Consider the following 25,036-nt stretch of genomic DNA (forward strand, 5'->3'; position numbering starts at 1 on the left):
GGTTTTGTGAGCCTAACCTAGTTTTTTTCATTCTGTATAACCAATTTGTTGCCTACAATGGCAAACAAGCCCTAAATAATTTGAAAGATTCTCTGTTATGCAGAGTGTTTGTTGCCGGAATGTTTGCAGAGAAAAGACCAGTTTGAGATAATTTATAATTCCAAGTAAGGAAGGACTATATGCTTGATGATTGCACGCAAGGAAAAGGTTACCTCTTAAATGCCATGACAATCCTTGTGCAATACATCAAAGCGTCCAATAAAATTTGGATCATGTCAAGAAGGATTCCACTGATTGTAGATGTGGACTATGTTATGAACTTTACATTAAAAAATGCCAATGATGTCAAGTTAGAAGAGTAATATACATGAAACAGGGTGGCAGATTGTATCCTATGAATTCCCAAATAGAAGTGGTAATGTGAAGTTGGATTAGCATGAGCTTTTCATAGTGCGCTAATATCTAGGTGGTTGTGGTTCAATCTACCTAGATGAAATGATTTAATCCTAGCAAGGCTATGGTAAACTCTCCATAAACACTACGTTTGGTTGGGGGGAGATTCTAAACTTGCACACTAATCAAAGTTCCCGGATGCCCATAGTGTGAACATGATTTCCTAAGCTCATATGAGATAGGGTCCAAGTAGAAGTAGAAACATTTGGTTGGATCATCACAAGCATGTCACAATTGTGTTGATATATCTAAGGGGTTTAAATGGACCTAGATGAAACGATTCAGGCTGTGCCTCGGGCCCATAAATATTTCAACCACCATCACTGCCCATGGTGTGAACCTGATTTCGTCGGAGTTAAGTGATACTGATTAGCCATTTAACATCAGTAGAAAAAACGCCTACGGTATCTCCACAGTTTTGCGTTGACAGTTCTTCACATTGTCAGCAAAAACACAGAAGGCGTCGTTCTGGTCAGGTATGGATTCGGTTTTTTCGTGAGAGAGAGAAAGGATTAGGGTTAGGGTTGTCTGACATGCTGTATGTCACAGGCATTTCCGCCAAATGCAGAGAAGCTGGCGTTTCTGAGGAGATCGCAGAGAATTAAGGTTCGCTTTGCCTGCTGAGTTTCTGTAGAGACTAGGGTTCCCTGATCTACATTGCAGAGACCCTTGGCCTTCAGAGATTGTGAGTAAATCGCTGAGAATTAGGTATTCCTGGGCTTGCTAACAGTGTGACTTTATCTGTTCTCTGGACCTCGCTGCACGGCAAGGTCCTCCATAGCCCGGAATGGCACAGGGTTCACGTGACAACGATGACAAGGTTGCTCACTTCCAGGCAGTCACAGGCTTGCAGGACTCCTTGCTGTGTTCCCAGATTCTGCAGGCGTATGGCTGGGACCTCGACCTGGCTGTAGGCTCCATGGCTGACGGTGGAATGCATGATGATGCCCTGTTTGCTACAACCGACCACGCCAATGAATCCAGCCCATTCACTGATGCCAATCCAGGCCCTTCAGGCTCTCACATTTATGGACCTCCAGAAGGTATCAGCGGAGATGGCATGCATCCCTTGTATGGACCTCCTGATGGTATTGACAGAGACAGCATGCATCCTGCAGGAGCAACTTCTGCAAACACGAACAGGAACCAACTAATCGCGCCTCATCGAGCAGGACCAGGTTTAATGTGGAGAGTAGCCACCCTGCCTTTTTCTGTCATAAGGGGAAGCTATAATGTAATGTATGGGGTCTTTGGTCTTGGTATGTGGGTTGCTGGGGGAATTTTGACACATTCAGTAGGGGCCCTCGGATTGGCCGGGCAGCACCGTGACATGCAAAGAGGTGAGGGGGCAAGTCCTCTTCTGCCTATGTCATCCGGCACTGCAGAGGCCCTTACTTTTGTGATAAGTTTTGAGAGAGAGTATGGCAATTATCATCCCGCCTTCCAAACCACAAGCTTCATGGATGCACTTAGGAGGGCAAGAGAGGAGTTCAAGTTTCTGTTGGTGTATCTTCACTCTCCAGATCATGAAAATACCCCCCTGTTTGTTGAGCGGACGCTTTGCTCTGAGTTGGTGGTGCAATTTGTCAATGATAACTTTGTGGTTTGGGGTGGCAACATAAGAGCCAGTGAAGGATTCAGAATGAGCAACAGTCTCAAAGCTTCAACATTTCCATTCTGTGCAGTTGTCATGGCTTCTACAAACCAACGAGTTGGTCTTCTGCAGCAGGTCACTCTTTTATGAATTTATAATTATTCTTGTTGGAGTGTTGAAGCTTTCTATCTCGATGAACATGCACATCGTTGAAATGAAAACAAGACCTGACAACACCACATATGTAAATGAAAACAAGACCTAACAACACCACACATGTCTATCAAATATATGAACATGCCCATGGGTTGGTTTGGAAAAAGACTAAGAACATCACGTGTGGGGGAGATTACAAGGGATTACCGAATGCCTGCATGGGATGTGCTTGTTGGCAGTGCAGCTCCTGCAACTATGCTTGTTGGCAATGCAGCTCCTGCAACTATGCTTGCGAAAGTTGCTGCTATACCAGTGCTGATTAGAGAGCCATAGGCTGCTGGACATGGAAGAGTAGCATCTTTAAGAATCTCAGGGGGCAGCTCTTTCTGTAGGAGGGAGCCTGAAAGTGAAGCATGCATGCCCAAAAACTTGGAAGTAGGCTATCTTTCCCATCACCAACAATTGCCAATTGTATGCGTCCATTTATATTTGTCTTAAGTTTTTCCGTCACCTTCAATGTTGCATAAGCATGGATTTACCTACACCAGTTCAGCCTTTCTGTTGGGAATGTACTCTGAACTTCATGTACTATTTGTTGGCAAACCTTAACCCACATCCAGAAAAAAGACATGGAAGAAGTGTTCCTAACACCTTTTATATCACTTTGTTAGGACTATGAGGCTTATAAACTAGCTTTCGTACCACTTACACATTCGAGTAGGTGTTGATGCATTTTGATTCTTGAGTCATCTTCTGTAATTCCAGCTCTCATTAAGCTCTTTTGAGAGCATCTGCTATATTATCTTGGGCAAACTCAAAATTGTTGATGTAAAATATGCCAACAAGTTGGTCAGCTTGAGCTTCATGCAAGAAAAGGCAAGATCAGGGAGTAAACAATGTAACTTGATTCTAAAGAAATTAACTTTTTGTGTGCGGCTTTGTTGTAGTATTGAATGAATTAACTTCAACTTCAGAAGCCATTTTGCGTAATGCAACTAGTTTAGTGCTTTTTTATGGCAGCTGGAAGGACCAAGGTCAAGTGCAGACCTGGTTTCTGCTCTACAAAAAGTTTTGGAAGAACAAGGTGCTGCACTTGTAGCGGCAAGAATTGAAGAAGAAGAAAGGCAGTTGAATAGGCGCTTACGTGATGAACAGGATGCTGCTTATCAAGCTGCGCTGCAAGCTGACCAGGTACAGTTTTCTTCTTGTGGTTTTGCAATTGACAGTGAACTTTTATGCTAGTGTGCCATGCCAAAGCTGGTGACTGACTTGAAGATCTTTAAGCCACAAAGACATCTCGCATGTGGCTGCCCCACCCCACCTGGCTGTTTTATTATGCCATCCTGGCATTGTAATTATATGTCGGTAAGCTAGTAAAATCTATTAGGGGGATTAGAAGTTCATACTTTTTCTTGTATGATGTGTGTATGTGCTCTCCCTGCCTCCACTGAGTGCTTTGCTGCAGGCTGTGGCCTGCCCCATGTCCCATAAATTGGTGCAAGGGTCTCTGTGCTGCCCCATTTACTCTTGCTCCTTCACATGCAGCCCCTTGTGTGCCTTGCTGCGTGCTGTGGGCTGTCCCTCTGCCCCTTCTCCCCCTTCTTCCTTTCTTTTTCTTAGCTTAGTGCCACCCGCGTGTCCCTCTCCCTCTCCTGACAATACCACGCCCTTCCTTTCTAACCCTCTGATTTTGCTTGCCTAATTACTGGTAGCATAATTGTCACAACGTGAAAATATAAACGCAACAGCACATCACATCCAAACACAATGCATTGGGATTATTGGAAAATGTAAATGGATAAAAATGCATTCTGGACATATTGTTCTAAGAATGACCATGAATACATTTCATACATAGAAGTTGGCATTACTTTGACAATGAATAGAAATACAACCACCATCAATAGACAATAATGAAAAAGCACATCATATGGAATACAATGTTCCATCAACAATGCCTATCCAGCATTCTCTGAATCACTAGAGCTGATTGTGTGGGGTTCTCATCCCCCCGGGCCCCATCCATAAAAAGGTTCTCACTTGAAATCCCCCAATGCAATGTCTTGCAACTTCAAATGAGCATTCACCTCCACAAGATCGGTTGCTTTTTGCACCCCAAGCCAGTTCCTCTTCACATGTGCTATGTTACCATAAGAGTTCCATAGACGCTCAACATGTGATGAGGTACATTCATGGCTTAGAACTCAAATGGCAAGATCTTGCAACTCAGGGACTCTTGATCCATAGTCCCGCCATGCTACTGATGCATGTAAAAATCTATCTGATAGAGCATCCAAGCTGTCAAACAAGCCCTCTTTTCTCCTGTATGCTGAAAGTTGATCCTTTATTATCCTACACCTCTTTGGATCCAATACAAGCCATTTAATAACCTCTCATCCAGATGCCACCTCAGGATCCTTATATTCAAGGTGGTTCCAAACGTTATGTACTGTACGGATCCGTACGTACTGTACGTTGTTTGGTACGGAAAAAAATTTTAAGGTACGTAAAAATACGTACCATTGGTAAAAATACATAAAATCTCAGAAATTTCAGCCACCTACACGGTATTTCAGTCCATGTCCACATTGACATATAAAACTTTCGAAATAGAGACACAACAAGGTCAAAAACCTACTAATTCAAAAGTGAGAAATTAGAATCACAAGTCAATGCATGTCACATGATTGCTCTGACAAATTCAATGCACAATGCCATACAATTTCAATCAGGATTCAGCAATCATGCAATGCATAATATTTAGTGGGCAGCTCAGCTCATGACGAGAGAGACTTGAAGGAGAGAGAGGCTGAGAGCTCTATGCACGGTCCACAGAGGGTGGGCTAAGGCTCTGAGAGAGAGAGAGAGAGAGAGAGAGAGAGAGAGAGAGAGAGTTATGTTGCTGCCTTGGGGGCCTGAGCAAGGGTGGGTGGCGAGGCGCCGGGAAGGAGGCGAAGCGAAAGGAAGGCGGCGGCGACAGTAGCGACGGCGACAGTAGCGGGGAGGGAGAGAGAGAGAGAGAGAGAGAGAGAGAGAGAGAGAGAGAGAGAGAGAGAGAGAGAGAGAGAGAGAGAGAGAGAGAGAGACTGTAGAGGCCCTTACCGGAAGGTGTGCGCCGTACGGAGTCCAGACGCTATCGCAGGCGAAACCCCAAAAAAAAACCGTTTATCGCAGGTGAAACGTTTATTGCAGGCAAGCAAAGCAAAAATAAAAATAAAAAAATAAAAAAAAATCGCGTACGGATCGATCCGTACGTACGGATCCCCGTACGGTACGGATTGGATCCGTACGTACGTTTTGATCCAACCTTGCTTATATTGCCTCCTATGCTGGAATTCTGGATCCAATATGTATGCACAAGCTTGCAAAGGGCTGTAATAAGCTTGCCACTGAGAGTTAGCTGGCTCTTGTTTCCTTCCTCTTTCATTACGCTTCCACTCCTTAACTTTCTCCATCATCTCATCCATGTCTCATCCACGTTCCTAAAAGGTGAATTTGGGCATGTTCCTGGATTCATATAAGTATATATATATCATCTCATCCATGTCTTCATAAGTCTTCCCAAGGCAAAGATCATCCCCATTTGCTATCCTCGTCATGAATACTATTGGCTTTATAACAGCAACATTATGGCAAATGTCCTCCCAAAAATTAGTGTCTAGGCATTGTCATATGCAGATCAATATTCATGTAGAAGTGCCACTCAAGTTCCAAGTCGTCCACCCTCGTGAAACCACAAGTTGCATAAGCACACGTCTCACCTCATGCAAGCAGTGCAACATTAAGAAGTTGTAGGCAAATCTGTTTTGGAGTACTTTAATAACTCCTTTTGAGCAAACGTGCATATCCAAAATATAATGGTGGTGGGTGTTGAAATCCATAATCTCCCAACTATCCTCAATTAACGCAGAGACCCAATCAAGTTTCCCAATGTCTCTCAACAGATTGTTTAGACATTGGCGCATGCAAGGTATGGAGATATTTCTCAAGACTTCTTGTGTTTTGCAGCTCTATTGGAACTTTCACCATCTCCAATGAATTGCAAAACATGTTGGGGACCTACCTGCCGTATTGCCTTGTCCCATAGCTGAAAACTTTTTTGTTCAGACTTCTTTCTTTGTGAATGACCCATAGAGGCCACTTGCCTCTAGAGTAAGCAAGAATACCTTGCATTGAACGCCCACGTGCATTTGTCCATCCATCGGTAATCAAGGAGATCCCAAAGCTCTTGCAACTCTACTTGATAGGCAACAAAGTTAACTTGCAAAGATGCCTTCTGAAAGGCTGAACATAGGGAGCATCTTGCCATTGTTTTTGAAGAGCTTCGGAGGTATAAGCTCTACATTAATGGTAAGAAGAGTGATTTTTCTTGTTAGAAATACATTATTTGGGCAATATCGTTTCTAAGGATGGTGTTTGCATGGACCCTGTGAGGATCCAAGCAGTCAAGGATTGGCCCGAGTTATGGACTGCACATGATGTGAGGAGCTTCATTGGGTTATGTTCATAGTATCGTCGATTTATTTGACACTTTACTTTTCTTGCTTCACCATTGCATGATTTAACAAAGAAGAGAAGGAGTGTTTCGTTGGACACATGTTGAAAGGAAATGCTTTTTAGAAATTGAAGGATGCCATTATCACAGTATGGGTGCTTATAATTTCAAATTTGCATAAACCTTTTGTAGTGGAGTGTGATGCTTGTGGAGATTGCATAGGGGCTGCTCTAAATTAGGAAGGTCATGTGGTGGCTTATGCGAGCCGACGGTTGCAACATGCAGAGCTTCACTTGCAGGTTTATTACAAGGAATTATTGGCAGTGATTCATGCCCTTACTATTTGGAAACATTATCTTTTGGGGGTTGAATTTTTTGTAATGATAGATCATCAGAGTTTGAGACACTTTTTGACTCAAACCAAATGTCTGAGAAGCATTTAAGATGGGCAAATTTCTTATCCATGTTTCATCTTCAGATTTTTCACACCCCAAGAAAGAAAAATGTACTCACGGATGCTCTATCTCATAGACCGCATGTGCATCCTGTTACTACTGCCTATCACCACTGCCTATCACCAGGACTTGTCTGGGATGTTGGATGCACAGTTTTTCATAAAATGAAAAGTTCCTTGAGGCAAGTTGGTCCATTGGTAACTTGTGAAATTAAAAAACTACTCGGCTATGGATGCTAAGTGGATGGATGAGCCGTATTTTCAGAATCATTTGAAGGCATATATTGAAGCTTTTCAGTTGAAGTCAACAGCTTAGAAGTTGGGGGGGGTGTCACCAATCCCTAATTTCGTGGGCTTATGTTTTTAATCCTGTGCATGTGTATGTACTATGGATCTTGTGAGAAGGAACTCTCACTTGGAGGCCACAACATGACATGTTTTGCGCATGTGAATGGGTGGATCCCCAAGAAGAACTATGGTGTGAGCACAAGGACACGACAAAACGTACTTTTTGGCGTGTATATGGGGACTAGCTATCGCATTTGTATATAATTTATATAGCAAATGGGTGATTCTTCTAGTACTTTAATGGATTCATGTGCATGTTTGAACTTCAATTGTTATTTGTCGAACTTGTTTTATGGCTTGGACAATGCTTGGGTTTAGTGCTTGTGTTTTGTCCATAGGGTTAGGGACGCCCGGTGTAACACGCGGAAGCTTTGGGAGTCTTCTTTCAGCCCTAAACACCACTGGAAACAATTTGATGCAAAACGCAGACATGAAAAGAGAGTAGAGAGAGAGAGAGAGAGAGAGAGAGAGAGAGAGAGAGAGAGAGAGAGAGAGAGAGACATGCTGGAAATTCAGTATATTTCATATAATACAAAAAGGTACTCAGTCCACAGCCCTAGGTTGCCTCATACAAAAGGTGATAAAACACCCAAAATCTAGTCCCTACTTGGACCCTAAGGACCCACCCCTTATGGGAGTGAATGAATCATTGAGGAGCACCACTTGCTTATTTATAGTCTTCTTGAATACATGGCATACTGGCCGACTGCAGGCTGGCCGACTGCGGGTCGGCCAGCCTACAGTGCATTAAATGCTTCAACGCTATCCGACTGGCATTCCTCCACATAAACTGAAGCGCCCTTACATCCGACAGCAATCCTGGTTCAGCCGACTCCAACTGGCTCAGCCGACAGCCTCTTCCAACGCAGCCGCCAGGTCCTATGACAGCATCTCCCATGTCTTCCATGCTCCAAGTCCACACTACTACCAAATCAGCACTGTGTGCTCCAACTTCTGGCTCTAATGATGTTTTTCTTGGCTGCCCCTTCTGGATTAGCCTCTAAGAATGGTCATGGCATTTCTTGCACATGACACCCGGGCACCCCTGTGGTGGACAGGTTTGTGCACTCTTGTTTGGGACTAACAGGTGGCGGCATGGGTTTTGCAAGTGGTAAGTATGTTTTAAATTCATTTTATTGCTTTATGTACATGTTACTAAGGTTTATGAGTGCATACGTACACACTTATTCAAAGAAGGCCGAACACTTTATGAAGTGTTCACATGGGCCGGGCAATATTTTAAAAACGTTGTAACGTGCGGAAGCTTGATGGGTAGAATCGTAACTTCAATAGACAGAATTCAGCAAATCTTTCGGGACGAAGATAACACACGAGAGAGAGAGAGAGAGAGAGAGAGAGAGAGAGAGAGGGAGAGAGAGAGAGAGGGAGTCATTGGGTCCCAAATACCCTCTGCAGGCCATACTATGCATGATGGAATTTGATGGTTTATTGTCTTGTGGATGACTACCATGAGGTTATAAATTGCACTTTCTTATAAGGTGAATTTGGGCATGTCTTGGATTCATCTAGGTATATTTTTTTGATGTATTAGCTGACATGCAAATTTCACATTGTGAAGTTTTCGTTTAAGTTGTGTCCAATTGATATTGTGTTAATCCTTTCTATCTTTAGTGGTGCATATTTCATGGAAGCAAAGAAGTATTTGAGCAAGCCCTCCACCAAACACTTTAGAAAGTTTCAAGAAAACACGTGTACTTGTACTTGGATTAGTTCTTAATACTATGATTAAGGTCTATAATTAAAAATGTTCACAATACATCAAGCTTTTTAGGTATGGGGCAGCAGGGATGGGTATGATTCTTCAATTAGTGTGAGCATCTCCTTGAGTCTTTTGAGAAGCCCTCTGGTGAGCTTCTAGAGCACCCCTAGGCACACCTATGTGTCAGAGGAATTAGGGCAAAACACTGTTGCCTTGTATCTCCGGAGTCTACAGAAACTTAGTACACAAACCTTTGTATGAATGTATGCTCTTATGTGTGTGTGTGGGGGCGGGGGGAGGGGGGGGGGGCGGAGTGTGTGTAGGAGCATATATTGATACCAAGTTCTACACCCACTATTGGGCATTGATGACGTTAGTGGGAATGTCGTAGTATCTAGTCCATACTATGCATGATGGAGTTGATGGTTTATTGTCTTGTGGATGACTACCATGAGGTTATAAATTGCACTTTCCATAGTCACAGGGCACGGAAGGGACAGCAGCTCGGGATGCTGGGACGCGTCAGAAACGGGGACGGAAGGGGACGGCAGCTCGGGATGCTGGGACGCGTCAGAAACGGGGACGGAAGGGGACGGTTGGACGTCCCCTTGGAGGTGTCCCTCACAAGGGACGGGGGATGGGGACGGTTGCTGGCCAGGGAACGTTGTGGGGGGACGGCAGGGAGCCGTTGCGCCTTGCAACGGCTGTTTTTTTGCCCATTTTTTGGCCGTTTCTAGCCGTTTCTGGCTGTTTGGGTGGCCTTTGAGGCTTGGGCCTTGGCCCTTGCCTCTCTCTCTTGCCCTTGCCTATCTAATATCTATATATAAGAACAAGGCTACAAGGCTACAAGCACACACACACCGTCAAGCAACTCTCTCTCTCTCTAGTCTCTTGAGTCTTGAGTCTTTGGCACTTTGTAAGTTTGCTCATTGTTCAAGCCTCAAGCTTCAAGCGGCAAGCCACACTCTATGAGTGTATCTACTCTCTCTAGTCTCTCTCCCTCAAGCTTCTTCTAACTTCCAAGTTCCAAGCCTCTCACACAAGGCTCTACTCTCTACTATCTAGACTCTCTCTCTCTCTCTCTCACCTCTCCCTCAAGCCTCTTGAGTCTTCCAACTTCCAAGCCTCTAGGCTCTCACACAAGCACTCTAGAGTCTAGTCTCTAGTCTCTCTCCCTCAAGGCTCAAGCCTCTCTCTCTCTCTCTCTCTCTCTCTCTCAAGGCTCAAGCCATCTTCAACCATGGCATCCTTCTCACGTGCTAGGGCTTCTCATAGAAGGACGACGGGATGGACATGGTGGGAGGAGGTTAACTACACCCAATCCGCTCATGGAGGTGGTTCTCGGCCATGGGCATGCAAGCTTTGCCTGTACTAGCAAACGGGTGGCACCAACAAAGTGCGAGTCCACCTCTTGCATGAGAGTGGGCATGAGGTGCGGTTTTGCACGAATGTCACGCACGAAAAGAGACGGAAACTTCTTGACAAGCTTGCCATCTACGAGGCGTTTGAAGCGGCAAGAAGGGCACCACGAGTGGCCGTGGATCCTGTGACAATGGGGAGAGGAACTCAAGCCTCTACGATGGAGTCATGTAGTGGATCGGGATTATGCATGCTATCACCTTCACCATCGAGTCGGAATGTTGCTCCATCCATGACGCCGGCACCCTCCATCTCCACAGCCTCTCAATCCTTGCGTGGCCCACTGCAACAATCTACACTTGGGGAGAATTGGAACCCCAAGTTGAAGGAGGTGGATATGGCGGTGGCCCGCTTCTTCTTCCACGACCACATTGCCTTTCAAGCGGCTAGCAATCGATCATTGCTAATTCATCATTTATGTTTTCATCATCCTAGTCCCCTTCTCATTAGTAAATTGCTTTCTTGAATAGGTCGAAATACTTCAAGGTCATTGGTCAAGAAGATTAGGGAGTATGGCTCAACCTATACGCCCTCCTCTTCCGAGAGCTTGCGCACTACATTGCTTGAGAAGAAGAAGTGCATTGTAGAGCAAGCGGCCGGGCAGTGGGAGAGGAACGGAGTCTCCCTCATTGTGGATGGATGGAGCAACACCTGCAAGAGGAGTATTCATGGCATGGTTGCATATTCCCGCGGAGAGATGTACTTCATCTCATCTCATGATGCATCTAGCACTGGGAAGAGCGCGGATGTGCTTGCGGCGGAGTGGCTACCACCATGGAGATAATTGGCCCCGAGCATGTAGTGGGCTTTGTTGCGGATGAGGAGCCTTTCGATAGGGCGGCGGGAGCTATCCTCCAAGGTATGTATGTATATGTCACGATGTCCTTTTGTATGGCTCATTGCCTAAACAACCTCCTCAAGGACATAGGGGCATTGCCATGGATCAGCCCGCATTGAGGAGGCCAACACCATGGTCTCCTTTGTCCTCAACCACACCAGACTTCGGCATGAGTTCAACAAGAGGTCCTCTCTCTCTCTCTCTCCTCAAATATTCCGACACCCGGTTTGCCTACAACTTCCTCATGTTGGGCCAGTTGAAGGATTGTAGCGGTGATTTGAGGCGGCTTTTCCTTAGTGACGAGTTTGTCGACATGCAAGAGTCCTGCACAAACACGGGCCAAGAGTGTAGGTTACGGGCAGATGACGCCTCTTGGTGGGAGCGTGTGAAGACCATGGATGCTATGGTGAGGCCCATAGTCCACCTATTGAGGATTGTAGACGCTATGCAACTATGCATAGGCGAGGTCTACGAGGCCATGGATTGCATGATAGAGAAGTTGAAAGACTTCGTGCTTGACGAAGACAAATACGAGGAGATCCATGTTGTGTGTCTAGGAAGGTAGAATTCCTACTACTCTCCATTGCATGCAGCAGCTTATGTGGTGGACCCAGAATTCCAAGGCAACAAGCAGGAGAGCGACCGGGAGGTGAGCGCTGGATGGAGGATCATGTTGGACCGTCTTGTGCTTGATGCATCGGTTAGGCGCAAGATCAAGGACCAGCTTTCCATGTACATGTCATTTCATGGCTCCTATGGCTGTCATGATGCACAGATCGACTGCTCCAAAGTTGGTGCTGTTCTATGGTAGGAGGACTTTGGTTCGGATGGACCGGAGCTACAGTAGCTGGCCATCCGCATACTTAGCCAGGCCGTCAGCTCCTCTTGCTTGGAGCAACTTTGGAGTACCTACAGCCACATTGCCTCTAGGAAGAGGAACCGACTCGGGGTAGAGCGTGCCAATGACTTTGTCTTCGTTAGCGCAATTTTGCGAAGGCTTTTCAAGAGCGTGACTAAGAAGGCATCTCCCTTCACTGAGTGGGAGATGAATCAACAAGAGGATGAGGTGCAGCAACAGCATGCGAGTGAGGATGAGCTTGATGCTTCTTTGGCACAAGCTACCCATGACCATGAGGCGAGCACTTCACGTGGATGATCATTCATGGATCATGATTCATGGGTCTTACTACTTAGCTCTAGCCTCTAGCCTCTAGGCTTTAGCACTTTTTGGCATTGACTCATTTGAGTCCTTCCATGTATTTTACCTCCTTAAGGCTTAGTCCTGACTCTTGAGTCATGACTCATTTGGTATCTACTTAATTATTAATACAATCAACCGTCAATGCCTTCACTCTTTGATCGGCGTATTTTGTTAATATGACTCAAAAGCTTACCATTTTGGTGTAAATTTGTGCTCATTTTGATGTACTTTCAAAGTAGAACAAGTGTAGAGTAGAAAAACTTTTAAAAAAAAGTATTTTTTGAGTGCCGTTCCCGTTCCCTACTTATGGCCGTCCCCCGTCCTGTCCCTGTTCTTGGCCCCCGTTACCATCCCCCGTCCCTTGTGACTATGGCACTTTCTTATAAGGTGAATTTAGGCATGTTCTGTCATGTGCACAGAGTGTATCTATCGTGTGCAGCATGCACACAAGACTAGCTTCGAGGCTTGGGGTAGCTTGGAGCTAGGCAGGCCGATTGGTGAGCTGGGCTAGGGATGGACTGATGGGCAGGCACCCATGTGTGGACGCCTGGTGACTGGCCAAGAGCCTATAAAAGGGTGACCCGGGCGAGTTAGTTAGTCAGAGTCTCGTGAGGCTATGCGAGAGCTCTGTGGTCAGGAGCCTGCATCTAGTGCAGACGTGCACCTGCTTTATGCAGCCGAGGCCGGTAGTAGTCTCGAGGCCCGCGAGGGTAGCTCCGTGGTGGTATGGGACGTCATGGGGTAGAGATTGGTTAGTACGTCTAGCTAGTTAGCTCAAGCTCGTGGCTCGGTGGGGACAACCAGGTCTTGTGGGTTTTGCCCATGGTTGTCATGGTTGGGTGGTGAGTCAGGTCTGCGCCCCCTTCACAGTTTATGGCTTTGTTTTGCAGGTTTGCATCTAAGAGAGATCTAGGGTATTGACAGTGGTATCAGAGCCAACCCTAATGCAAGAAGTTGAAAGGTATGTGTGGTTATGCATCAAATCTGAGAAGAGACCCGGGTATGCTTCTCCTATGAATCGTTGCTTTGCTATGAAGTAGTTGCTCTATGTTGCATGGAGATTGTGGTTGGCATAGGGAAAAAGCATGTCTAGTCGTATCACGTGTGAGAAAGGGGAGAAGAGATCGTGGTGGTTTGTGTGTGGAGTGACCCCTCTTTTGAAAAGAGTCATGCTTGGCCATGTTGGCTACCCTAGGGGCAGGTGGCTGTACAGAGGTCACAGCAGGCTGTACAAGCCACGTGGCAGCCGTACAAGGCTGTACGGGCCTGTGCATACAGGTACAGCAGCGTTAGACTTGTATGGGCCTGTGCACGCGGCGGGTCTGGGTACAGGCCGTACTTGTGGTACAGGGGCCGTACGAGCACAGCATGCGCAGCTGTACATATGTATGGACTGGAGCGCAGTAAAAGCAGCGTTAGACTTGTACGACAGCTTCTGAACAGTCCGTACAGTGTACGGATAGCTGTGCACAATAGGGAAAAGCAACTGGCAGTAGTCCAAAAACAGCGTATATCAGTTTTTTAAAAGAAAAAACAGAATGTTTTATAAAAAAAAAACTGAGCATTGGTTTCTCAAAAAAAAAAGCATGATGTTTTTTTTTTTCATATAAAAAGCATGGCATGACTTTTTGAACAAAACTGGACTTTGGTTTTTAAAAAAAAGCATGGGACAGTCTTTTTAAATAAAAAGGGGATGCATATATTTACACACATTAGAAGAAAAAGCACATGAGTTTTTTGAAAAAAAAACTGAAAGTAATTGGTTTTTTTAGTACTTGTCAGCAGGCCCTTTTAAGTATAAAAAGGGGTCTTAGGCTTTAGTTATCCACAGGCAAAGCTTGAGAATTCTCTAAAGATATTGGAGCTCTTTACTTCTACGTGGACGGATGGGACACCACGGTACTCTGCCCTTACATGCGAGATTTCCCTGGGCAGCAACAGCTTTCTCGGGTTTGACCATGGCCGGTAGAGACCACGACGATTGTCAGTTGGATGAGATCGTTCAACATGGTGACGATCATCAGGTTGATGGGGTGGCGGTCGATGACCTTGTCATACAGACCATGTTCCTGGACGATATGGTGGTATACAATCGTACTCTGGAGGAGCACGTGAAACATCTCCGGTGTGTCTTGAAGAGTTTGAGGCGGGAGATGCTGTATACTGAATATGCAAAGTGGGAAGAGTTATGTATGAAGCATGGATATCAGACTGATGATACGATGGTCTCTTCCAAAACTAAGACCATAACCGAGTAGGGGAACAAGTACAATAGGAAGTTCTCCGCGCCGATGACCAACATGACAGAAGGGAAGTCTATTGACCAACTTTTGAAGAATTTAAATTCGACTCCAGCGAAGAAAAGCCGTCTCCCTAAGGCTTTGAAGCTCAAGGAGGGACGTTGCTTCATCTGCGAAGAAAAAAGGACACATGCGTAACGAGTGTGCGAAGAAGAAAGGTGCTAAGACCAACGTAGGACCTAAGACGAAGGTAGCCAACCAGTTGTCTTTGACAGGTACGTTAGTCAATGATTCTATACATCCCTCTCAGGAACCTCTTGTAAATACAATTGATTTTGGAAATTATAATGGATTCTTCTTTGTGTACTGCTTTCCACCGTGTGTTGATTTCACTTTCTTCATTTCTTGTACCTGCTATGGATGTTAATGAATTAAGTGTGTTTGAAAGCAAAGAATTAAAGAATTTGCTTGACTTGTTTCAAGATGTATTTCCTAAGGAGCTGCCATCAGGTTTACCACCCGAAAGAGTAGTGAATCAGTCCTTGGTGCTTAACCTGTTAGCATTTCGCCTTACAGGATGTGCCAGGTTGAGGAAGATGAGTTGGCTAAACAACTCGCAGGCTATTTGAGGATGGGCCAGATCCGTCCAAGTAAATCACTTTGGGATGTGTATGTGTTACTTAGAAGAAAGAAGGATAACACCTGGCGAATGTGTGTAGATTACAAGAGACTAAACAAAGTGACAATCAAGAACCGCTCTCCTCTCCCTAGATCAGATGACCTAATTGACCGTTTAGTAGGAGCGAAGTATTTCACGAAAATCGAATTATGTAGTGGGTACTACTAGATACGTATTCATGAAAGGCACATCGAAAGAACCGCCTTTCGAATTAGGTATGGCCATTACGAGTTTCTCGTATTACCTTTTGGGTTGACTAATGCTCCAACCACTTTCCAGCAAATGATAAACGATCTTTTTTGTGAACATTTGGGAAAGTTCGTGGTGGTGTTCCTAGATGATATTTTAGTATACAGTAGTACTCTCGAGGATTATGTTCGACACCTCATGCTTGTCTTGATTATTTCAAGACAAAATCGACTGTATGCTAAATTTAGTAAATGTGAGTTTTTCATGACATAAATCATTTACTTGGGACACAAGATCACAAGAGACGGGTTGAGCATTGACTATGACTGTGTGGAGAAGGTTTTGGCTTGACCGATACCGTAGACGGTGAGACAACTTCGTTCTTTTCTCGGTTTTGTTGTTTTTCTTCGAAAATCTGTGCGGGAGTACTCTCAGCTCACACTATCGATGACCGACTTGTTGAAAGGTCGTGGACGTAAGTCGAATTAGCCTGTCACTTGGAATAACGATTTGGATACGGTCTTCAGACTCATGAAAGATAAAGTCAAGGAAGCACTTACCTTAGCACTAACCAATCCTAGTCGGCTTTATGTTCGTGAGATTGACGCGAGTGACTATGTGATCGGGGTTGCTCTATTCCAAGACGGTAGACTTGTTGCTTTCGAGAGTCGAAAGCTTGACGACACTCAATCTCGTTGGTCAATTCTTGAGAAGGAGCTTTACGCTGTTATTTATGCTCTCAAGATTTGGAGGCATTATTTATATGGCTCCAAGTTTTTGGTATTGACTGATCATCAGTCAGTTAAGTATGTGTGTGATGCGGATGAGTTGAGAGGACGAAAAGCTAGATGGACAGAGTTAATGCAAGATTTTGATTTTGAAATACGCTATCACAAGGAGTCCATGAACAATGTAGGAGATGCGCTTAGTCGGATCAGAGAGGTGAATATATTGTCGTTCACCGAGATTTTCATTGACTTATTTCAGTCATTGAGGGGGCTTTGTAGGACTGATAGTTATTTTGGTCCATATTAGTAGAGGATCCAAGACGGGAGCTCATTGATTAACCAAGACTCAGTCTAAGATTTAGGCTGCGGAAGGCCAGTGGATGATTTGGAATGGTTTACTGTTTCGTAATGACAATTTGTGTATCGTAGGTCTCGGACATTAGGTCCAAGATTTTTACCGAGTGTCACGATGTCACGAGGCCCCTTCTGTTGGACACCTTGGGGTACACAGGACATTAGCTTTAGTGAGACACACTTTCTATTGGCCAAAGATGAAAGGATATGTAGAAGATTATGTCCTCAAGTGTCAAATTTGTCAAGCAAATAAAGCTGAACGCTGTAGGTAGGCGGGGTTATTGCATCCTCTGGAAATCCTAGGTAATAAGTGGAGAAGTATTTTCATGGATTTTATTACCGGATTGGCAAGAACACGTCAAGGATACGATTCTATTTGGGTTGTGGTATATCGCTTGAGAAAGATGACTAGATTTTTACTTACACGGAAGACTGTTACAGCTAAGCAATAAGAAGGCAGATTATCGAGCAATTATTTAGACTGCATGGTTTATCGCAGGACATAGTCAGTGATAGGGACTCTTAAGTTTACAAGTGACTTTTGAAAGCTTGTTTTTGAGAAGTTGGAAACAACTTTGAATCTGAGTTACTCAGATCATCCTCAATCTTTGGAGGACATGCTTTGTGCATGTCTCCAAAAGACAGGATTCATGGGAAGATTATCTTGCTATGTTAGAATTTGCATACAACAGTACTAAGCATACGAGTACAGGTTTTAGTCCTTTTATGCTTATGTACGGGTTTCAACCTAGATCACTTGCTACCGTAGGATTTTCAGGACTTCAACATGACGCAACACGTACTTTTTTGCAAGACATGCAAGAAATGTTACAAGTTGCGAAGTTATCTATTAGAAGCGCTCAAGACAGAGATAGATTTTATTCTAATAGACATCGTTCACCGAGAGAATTTTGTGCGTTCACCGAGAGAATTCTGTGAAGGAATGATGGTGTATTTGTGAGTTCCGAAAGATTCCGAGACTTTACGGATGGGCCTATCTCCGAAATTATCCCCTAGATACTGGACCATTTCGGGTTAAACGTCGGACTGGTTCAGTTGCATATGAATTGGACTTGGCTTCTCATGCGAAAGTTCATCTCGTATTTCATGTCAGTAGACTTAAGGAAGTATTAGGTGAAGCAGACTAGCTAGTTACTCCTCAAGAAATCATAGATGTCGAGGATATGTCATTTGTGCCACACAAACCGAAAAAGATTCTTGAATTTCGAGAAAGATGATTGTGGACATACACTACTCATGGAATACAAGATCAAGTGGAAGGATCGTGTTGAGGAGGACGTTACATGGGAGACATTGACTACCCTTTAGAGGGATTACCCTGAGTTTTTACTAAGCTCAGGAGTGAGCTCTTAGAGGAAGGTGAGTATGTCATGTGCACAGAGTGTATCTACCGTGTGTAGCACGTACATAAGACTAGTTTCGAGGCTTGAGGTAGCTTAGAGCTAGACAGGTTGATTGGGGAGCTGGGCTAGGGATGGACTGACGGGCGGGCACCCATGTGTGGACGCTCGGTGACCGGCCAAGAGCCTATAAAAGGGTGGCTTGGGTCAGTCAGAGTCTCGCGAGGCTATGCGAGAGGTTTGTGGTCAGGAGCCTGGATCTAGTGTAGACGTGCACCTGCGTCATGTAGCCGAGGCCGACAGCATTCTCGAGGCCCGTGAGGGTAGCCCTGTGGCGGTGTGGGATGTCGTGGGGTAGAGATTGGTCAGTATGTCTAGCTAGTTAGCTCAGCTCGTGGCTCGGTGGAGATAGCTAGGTCTTGTGGGTTTTGCCCACGGTTGTCATGGTTGGGTGGTGAGTCAGGCCTGCACCCCCTTCACAGTTTATGGCTTTGTTTTGCAAGTTTCGTGTCTTGTAGCAAGTTTGTTCTTCGAGGAGACCCTTGGGGATTTGACAGATGCTTTGACTCAGGGAAGTTTTTATTTATTTGTGTATGCACGTAGATGTTGTCTATTCCCTAGACCTAGTTATGGTCCCTAGTCTCGATTAGAGTTATATTTTTCGAACGGTTGTTTCAGTTTGTGGTATTTCATTAGCCAAATCCACAGACTAGTGTTGTAGTAATCATAGCACGGGGGGTGTGGTGTATTATGGTGGTATGGGACACCATGATCCATCACATGTTGCTAGGGTTATGCCAGAGTGTCCAGATCTCCTTCGGACTCTGCGCCTACGAACACACAACTATCTTTTCATTTTTGAAAGATAGATTACTTATACAGACAGTTATGAGATGCTAGCTTGAGTCATACCGATGTCTATAGGAATAGTTATTCTCGATACTCATAGCTTCTTTGAGATTAGCCGATCAGATTTGCTTTGAGTTAGGACAACGGATTTAGCTTTTCGCGGTTGAAAAGTAGATATTTTTGACTTTTCAAGTTTGGGAAGTTAGATTTGACTTCGCTTTCGAGTTTTGGAAGTACGGATTTGATCTTTCCGAGTTTGGAAAGAAGATTTGATATTTCCCCTTTTGGGAAGAGACGTTTTTTTCGAGTATTCGGTTTTTCCCCAAAGCAGAGGACATCGAGATTAAAGCATGGTGGTTTAAATGGAAGATACGTTTGCTGGGTAAAACTCTTTGGGACAATTGTTGCTTACCTTGGGTACTAGAAGCATGTTACTTACCTTGGGTATTGGTAGCATTGTCAGAGTAGAGTTACCTAGATGGTTCATTTGACATAGATGTTGCTTTTTTGCCTAGGATTTCATGCTCATGGGATATTTTTTGAGCAGGTTGATCTCCCGGTAGGATTGTCCTCCAGACTATGGGTTTTGACCGATAGTGGGTCATTTCTAGTGTTGTGAGTTGACTACTTCTGAGTTTTTGTGAGCTCATGAGTGAGCTCTTTGAGGAATTGGAGTATGTCATGTGCATGCTAGGGACAGGTAGGCAGATAACGAGCTAGAGTGCTCTCTGTGGAAACATGGATCAGCAGCATCACTTTTTGCTTTTGTGTGCTTTTATTGGCGGGCACTTTTTCCTGAGCCTATATAAGGAGTGCCAGGCCATAGAGTCACACACTAGCCAATGGAGATGTAGAGTGTGGAGCTAGTAGTGTAGGCGATCACCCGATGGTATGGGGCGCCAGGGGGTGTGGCTTGGCTTGCAAGGTAGTTGGCAGTTTCCACGAGGTTCACTAGCTCAGGCTTGGTGGGGCTGATCGAGTCATGATGAGTATGGTTGGGTGGCGAGTGGGCCTGCACCCGAGACTTGTTTCATCTTTGCTCTCTAGGTTAAGGTTTGTTGTGTTTTTCTGTGTTTCATGGCTATTTGCAGGTTTGCATCTTAGAGAGTCTAGGGTATTGACATGTTCCTGGATTCATCTAGGTATATCTTTATGCTGTACTTATTTGTTGTACTAATTCTTTCTATTTCATCTAGGTATATCTCCGGAGGTTTGACAGAAACTTAGTACGAAGGGCTTTGTGTGAATATATGCTCTTATGTGTGTGTGTGTGTGTGTGTGTGGAGTGCGTGTGTGAGAGCATATCTTGATACCTAGTTCTACACCCACTATTGGGCACTGATGACGTTAGTGGGGATGTCGTAGTATCTAGTCTATACTATGCATAATGGAGTTGATAGTTATATAGTCTTGTGGGTTGACTACCATGAGTATATAACATGCACGTTCCTAAAAGGTGAATTCGGGCATGTTCCTGGATTCATCTAGGTATATAATTCAGCTGTATTAGCGGACATGCAGATTTCACATTGTGAAGTTTTCGTCCGAGTTGTGGTCAGTTGATATTGTGCTTATTCTTTCTATCTTTGGCGGTGCATTTGCCCTATCAACTACTTATTTGCTGTACTAATTCTTTCTATTTGCTACTTCCCTTAGTGCTAGGCTTCATTATGGCTGAGTTTGCCGTGCATCTCTGGAGGTTTGACAAAAACTCAGTACGAAGGCTTTGTGTGAATATATGCTCTTATGTGTGTGTGTGTGAGAGAGAGAGAGAGAGAGAGAGAGAGAGAGAGAGAGAGAGAGAGCATATCTTGATACAGAGTACTACACCCACTATTGGGCACTGATGACGTTAGTGGGGATGTCGTAGTATCTAGTCCATACTATGCATAATGGAGTTGATAGTTATATAGTCTTGTGGGTTGACTACCATGCGTATATAACATGCACGTTCCTAAAAGGTGAATTTGGGCATGTTCCTGGATTTATCTAGGTATATAATTCAGCTGTATTAGCGGAGATGCAGATTTCACATTGTGAAGTTTTCGTCCGAGTAGTGGCCAGTTGTTATTGTGCTTATTCTTTCTATCTTTAGCGGTGCATTTGGCCTATCAACTACTTATTTGCTGTACTAATTCTTTCTATTTGCTACTTTCCTTAGTGCTAGGCTTCATTATGGCTGAGTCTGCCGTGCATCTTCGGAGGTTTGACAGAAACTTAGTACGAAGGGCTTTGTGTGAATATATGCTCTTATATGTGTGTGTGTGTGGAGTGCGTGTGAGAGCATATCTTGATACAGAGTTCTACACCCACTATTGGGCATTGATGACGTTAGTGGGGATGTCGTAGTATCTAGTCCATACTATGCATAATGCAGTTGATAGTTATATAGTCTTGTGGGTTGACTACCATGAGTATGTAACATGCACGTTCCTAAAAGGTGAATTTGGGCATGTTCCTGGATTCATCTAGGTATCTAATTTAGCTGTATTAGTGGACATGCAGATTTCACATTGTGAAGTTTTCGTCCGAGTTGCGGCCAGTTGACATTAACATGCACGTTCCTAAAAGGTGAATTTGAGCATGTTCTTGGATTCATCTAGGTATATATATAATAATAATAATAATAATAATAATAATAATAATAATTCTTTCTATTTGTTATGATCCTTGGTGCCAGGCTTCATTATGGCTGAGTTTGCCCTGTATTGCCGGAGCTCTGACACAAACTCAATACACAAACCTTTGTATGAATGTATGCTGTGTGTGTGTGTGCCTGGGGGTGTGTGTGTGTGGGAGCATATATTGATACCAAGTTCTACACCCACTATTGGGCACTGATGACGTTAGTGGAGATGTCGTAGTATCTAGTCAATACTATGCATAATGGAGTTGATGGTTTGTTGTCTTGTGGATGACTGCCATGAGGTTATAAATTGCACTTTCTTGTAAGGTGAATTTGGGCATGTTCTTGGATTCATCTAGGTATTATGCACATGATGGAGTTGATGGTTTATTGTCTTGTGGATGACTATCATGAGGTTATAAATTGCACTTTCATAGAAGGTGAATTTGGGCATGTTCTTGGATTCATCTAGGTATATATACTCTCCGTAGGCCCCCCACCACGAATGGTCTATTTGCTTTATTAGAATGATGCAAGTATGTAAACAATAATCTAGTTCTTGACCTTTCACCTTCACCTTGGCTGAGAGTGTCCCTTGGCTGTCCTAGCCCTTGGAATTCAGCAACCCTTTGTGAATGCTAACATCAATGATTGATTTTTCTGCCTATGCTTTTTTAGATCCTTCTGGGTTGATCGGTACGCCTGCAGAAAATACTCCCACGACCTGTTTATCACCCCTTTTTGGGTAGTGCTTTTCACACCATGGTCTGGCCATGATCTGGCCGCCTCTGCTGGGCTGGCCGCCTGCTGTCCAGGCTGCGCATGGCTGCTGGGTAGTCAATATGCCCTGGCCACCTACAGCCTTGGCTGCCCATGGGCTAGCACTTATAGAGCTTCAGTGTCATAGAGAGACCTTGATGCGGCCACACTCAGGGAGGCAAGATCAGCAAGATACTACTCAGATCTCCATCACAGACGTTTCATGTCACATGTAAGCTCTGGGAGTCTTCTTTCAGCCCTAAGCACTGCATAGGAACACCTGTTGCAAGAACAACCAGCATAGAGAGAGAGAGAGAGAGAGAGAGAGAGAGAGAGAGGGCTTTATCTTCCGTATAATTATGAAGTACGAAAGGGTAGTGTCTGTGGCCTTTGGCCAAAGAGTAAAAAAAGCCTATTCTATGACCTACTCTGTAGGGGAGTGAGATAGTAACAATGACCTGTGGCCTAGCTTTTTATGGGCCCAAGGCATGCCCAAGGAACTGGCCGACTGCTGGTCGGCCAGCAGAAAAATCCCAAGTAATTCTATATGCTGCTGACCTTCTCCATAAACATTTCAGATCTGGCCGACAGGCTTCATGTCCACTGGATGTCTTCTGTTTACCCCTGGACCCATGCTGGAGCCCTAATCTAGCTGTTTATCGACTGCCTATCACGGTTAACCTTGGATTAGGCATGTCGTTGTGCATGCACATGACATTTCAAGTTCATACCAGATGACAGGAAGTCATAGTGGGGTCTAGACAGAGCAAAGACATGGCACCACCTTTCTGCTTGGTGGTACGGCCATTTGGCGGACTCATGGTGTCATTAGAGAGGGCTCAATTGCTTGAGCTAAATGGTCCCTCCCTCGGGAATCAAGATTTTCATCAGCTTCAGATTAGGGATGTACTCCAATGAACTGAGAGCGCCAAGCTGGGAGGTGCATATTGAGGTTATGCACTCCATGTGTAATGTGGATGACACATGGTTTGCTTTTCTGCTTAGATACATCACTCACTTCTACTTGTCAGATCTGTGTAGTATGCAGACCCTTTAGTTAGGAAGTTTTTTTCTTTTCCCATGGTTGGCTTTTTGCCTATAAATGGCACACTTGGTACTACTGCTTTGTCTTCTTGACCCTTTGATCTTTTGCTCTGTGTGTGTGTGTGTGTGTGTACCCTCTCCTCCCCTTCTGATTTGGGTCTCTTAGAGGATGTTGCCTTTTGCCCATGTTATGCACAAATAATATGGTCTTCTCTACAGGAGAGAGAGCGTCAGAGGCAAGAGGAAGAAGAGCGCTTGGCATTTGAAGCTGCAGAGGCTGAGCGAAAACGAAAAGAGGAGGAAGAGGCTGCAGCAAGAGCTGCCCAAGAAGCTGCAGAAAGGCAAGCTGCTATAGAGCGGAGGCGGCAGGAGAAGGCCATGGCGTTGGGGTCTGAGCCAGAGAAAGGTCCAAATGTTACAGAGGTATGTAGCCATGCATTTTGTTTAAGCCTTCAATTCCTCCAGAAAATTAATGTGTTGGTCTGGAACCTTTTAGTTTTTATGTTTCTGTTGCTGAAGGTGTTGATACGGTTTCCAAATGGTGAGCGGGGGGGACGGAGGTTTCACAGTACTGCAACGGTATCATCTGTCTATGATTATGTGGACTCATTGCCTGGTTTTGGTGCCAGAAGCTACAAGCTGGTTTCCAATTTTCCTCGGGTTGTTTATGGCACTGATAAGCTGGGGATCACTTTGAAGGATGCTGGGCTGCACCCGCACGCAAGTCTGTATGTTCAAATAGAGGATGAGTAGTCATCTGGTCTCTTTTGCTCTCTCTAGGCAATTATGAGTTTATTTGGCTGTGTTTATACTTTTTAGAAAGACCATACCTGTGGCAGATTTAAATCATGAGTTTTTTTTGGAATGTCAACTTGTTTGGAGTTCATCCCTTGAAGGGCCAAGCATGACTGAACACATATTTGGTCACATTAAAGCTCCTGTGAGTGCTGCTTTTACTGGCCTTTCTGAGATTGTCTCAATCTTGGAACCTCGATTGTTATTTTTCTTGTTGAGAAAGCCTCTCATTTGTAATCATGTAATGCTTCAATGATCTTGGGCCATTGAAAGCTTATGTCGGTCGTACATGCTGAGTCAATCAGTTGATTTTTGTGTACTCGTATGGTTTTGCTTAAACTTTGGCTTTTGTTACAACAGCCCCCTTATGCCTACAGTAGAAGATCAAGTTTGAGACTTTTTACACCAAATTAAATCAAGTTTTATTTCCAAGTTGGGGGCTTCCCTTTCTATATCATAAGCTGATTTGGCTCACATTGCTTTTAGGAAATCGAACTAGATCAAAATTTTGAGTAAAATGTACTGTTCCAACTTCAACCAGGAACCTTTAGCCTTCTTTTCTTCACCTTTTCTTGAAAGAGGGCATGGAGTACTTGAGAAATTTTAGTAGGTACCAAACGTATACCTTTGATAGAAGTCCAAAGAGTCAATCACAGAATTTGCTATATCAGGTGACCCACATCTCCATGCTTAGTATAGAGTGTTATTGTGTTATTAGGGCATTATCTATTTTT

The 25,036-nt window shown here is 44.4% G+C and overlaps 1 protein-coding gene across 3 annotated transcripts; it reads left to right on the forward strand.

The window, feature by feature from the left end:
* Positions 1–794: 794 nt before the first annotated feature.
* Positions 795–24,661, forward strand: LOC147609027 (plant UBX domain-containing protein 10-like). 3 transcript variants are annotated; one of them, XM_086788758.1, is made up of 6 exons: positions 808–929; positions 1,003–1,059; positions 1,224–2,182; positions 3,224–3,394; positions 23,727–23,930; positions 24,027–24,661. In XM_086788758.1, the coding sequence occupies exons 3-6, from the start codon at positions 1,241–1,243 to the stop codon at positions 24,258–24,260; spliced, it is 1,551 nt and encodes a 516-aa protein (XP_086644884.1). In that variant the 5' UTR covers positions 808–929; positions 1,003–1,059; positions 1,224–1,240; the 3' UTR covers positions 24,261–24,661. The 3 variants fall into 3 exon arrangements, with proteins under 3 accessions (XP_086644883.1, XP_086644884.1, XP_086644885.1); XM_086788759.1 differs by having other exon boundaries at positions 888–917; positions 1,000–1,059; XM_086788757.1 differs by having other exon boundaries at positions 795–929; positions 1,003–2,182.
* Positions 24,662–25,036: the final 375 nt, after the last annotated feature.

Source organism: Cibotium barometz, chromosome 52 (assembly GCF_041138505.1).
Source record: "Cibotium barometz isolate CiBa-2024 chromosome 52, ASM4113850v1, whole genome shotgun sequence".
NCBI lineage: Eukaryota > Viridiplantae > Streptophyta > Polypodiopsida > Cyatheales > Cibotiaceae > Cibotium > Cibotium barometz.

Bases quoted from the DNA above. Each gene is read 5' to 3' on its own strand.
- LOC147609027 (XM_086788757.1), top strand. From the start codon at position 1,241: ATGGCACAGGGTTCACGTGACAACGATGACAAGGTTGCTCACTTCCAG. The intron at 2,183-3,223 runs GTCACTCTTTTA...TTTTTATGGCAG, and splicing joins GAGTTGGTCTTCTGCAGCAG to CTGGAAGGACCAAGGTCAAG. The intron at 23,931-24,026 runs GTATGTAGCCAT...CTGTTGCTGAAG, and splicing joins AAGGTCCAAATGTTACAGAG to GTGTTGATACGGTTTCCAAA.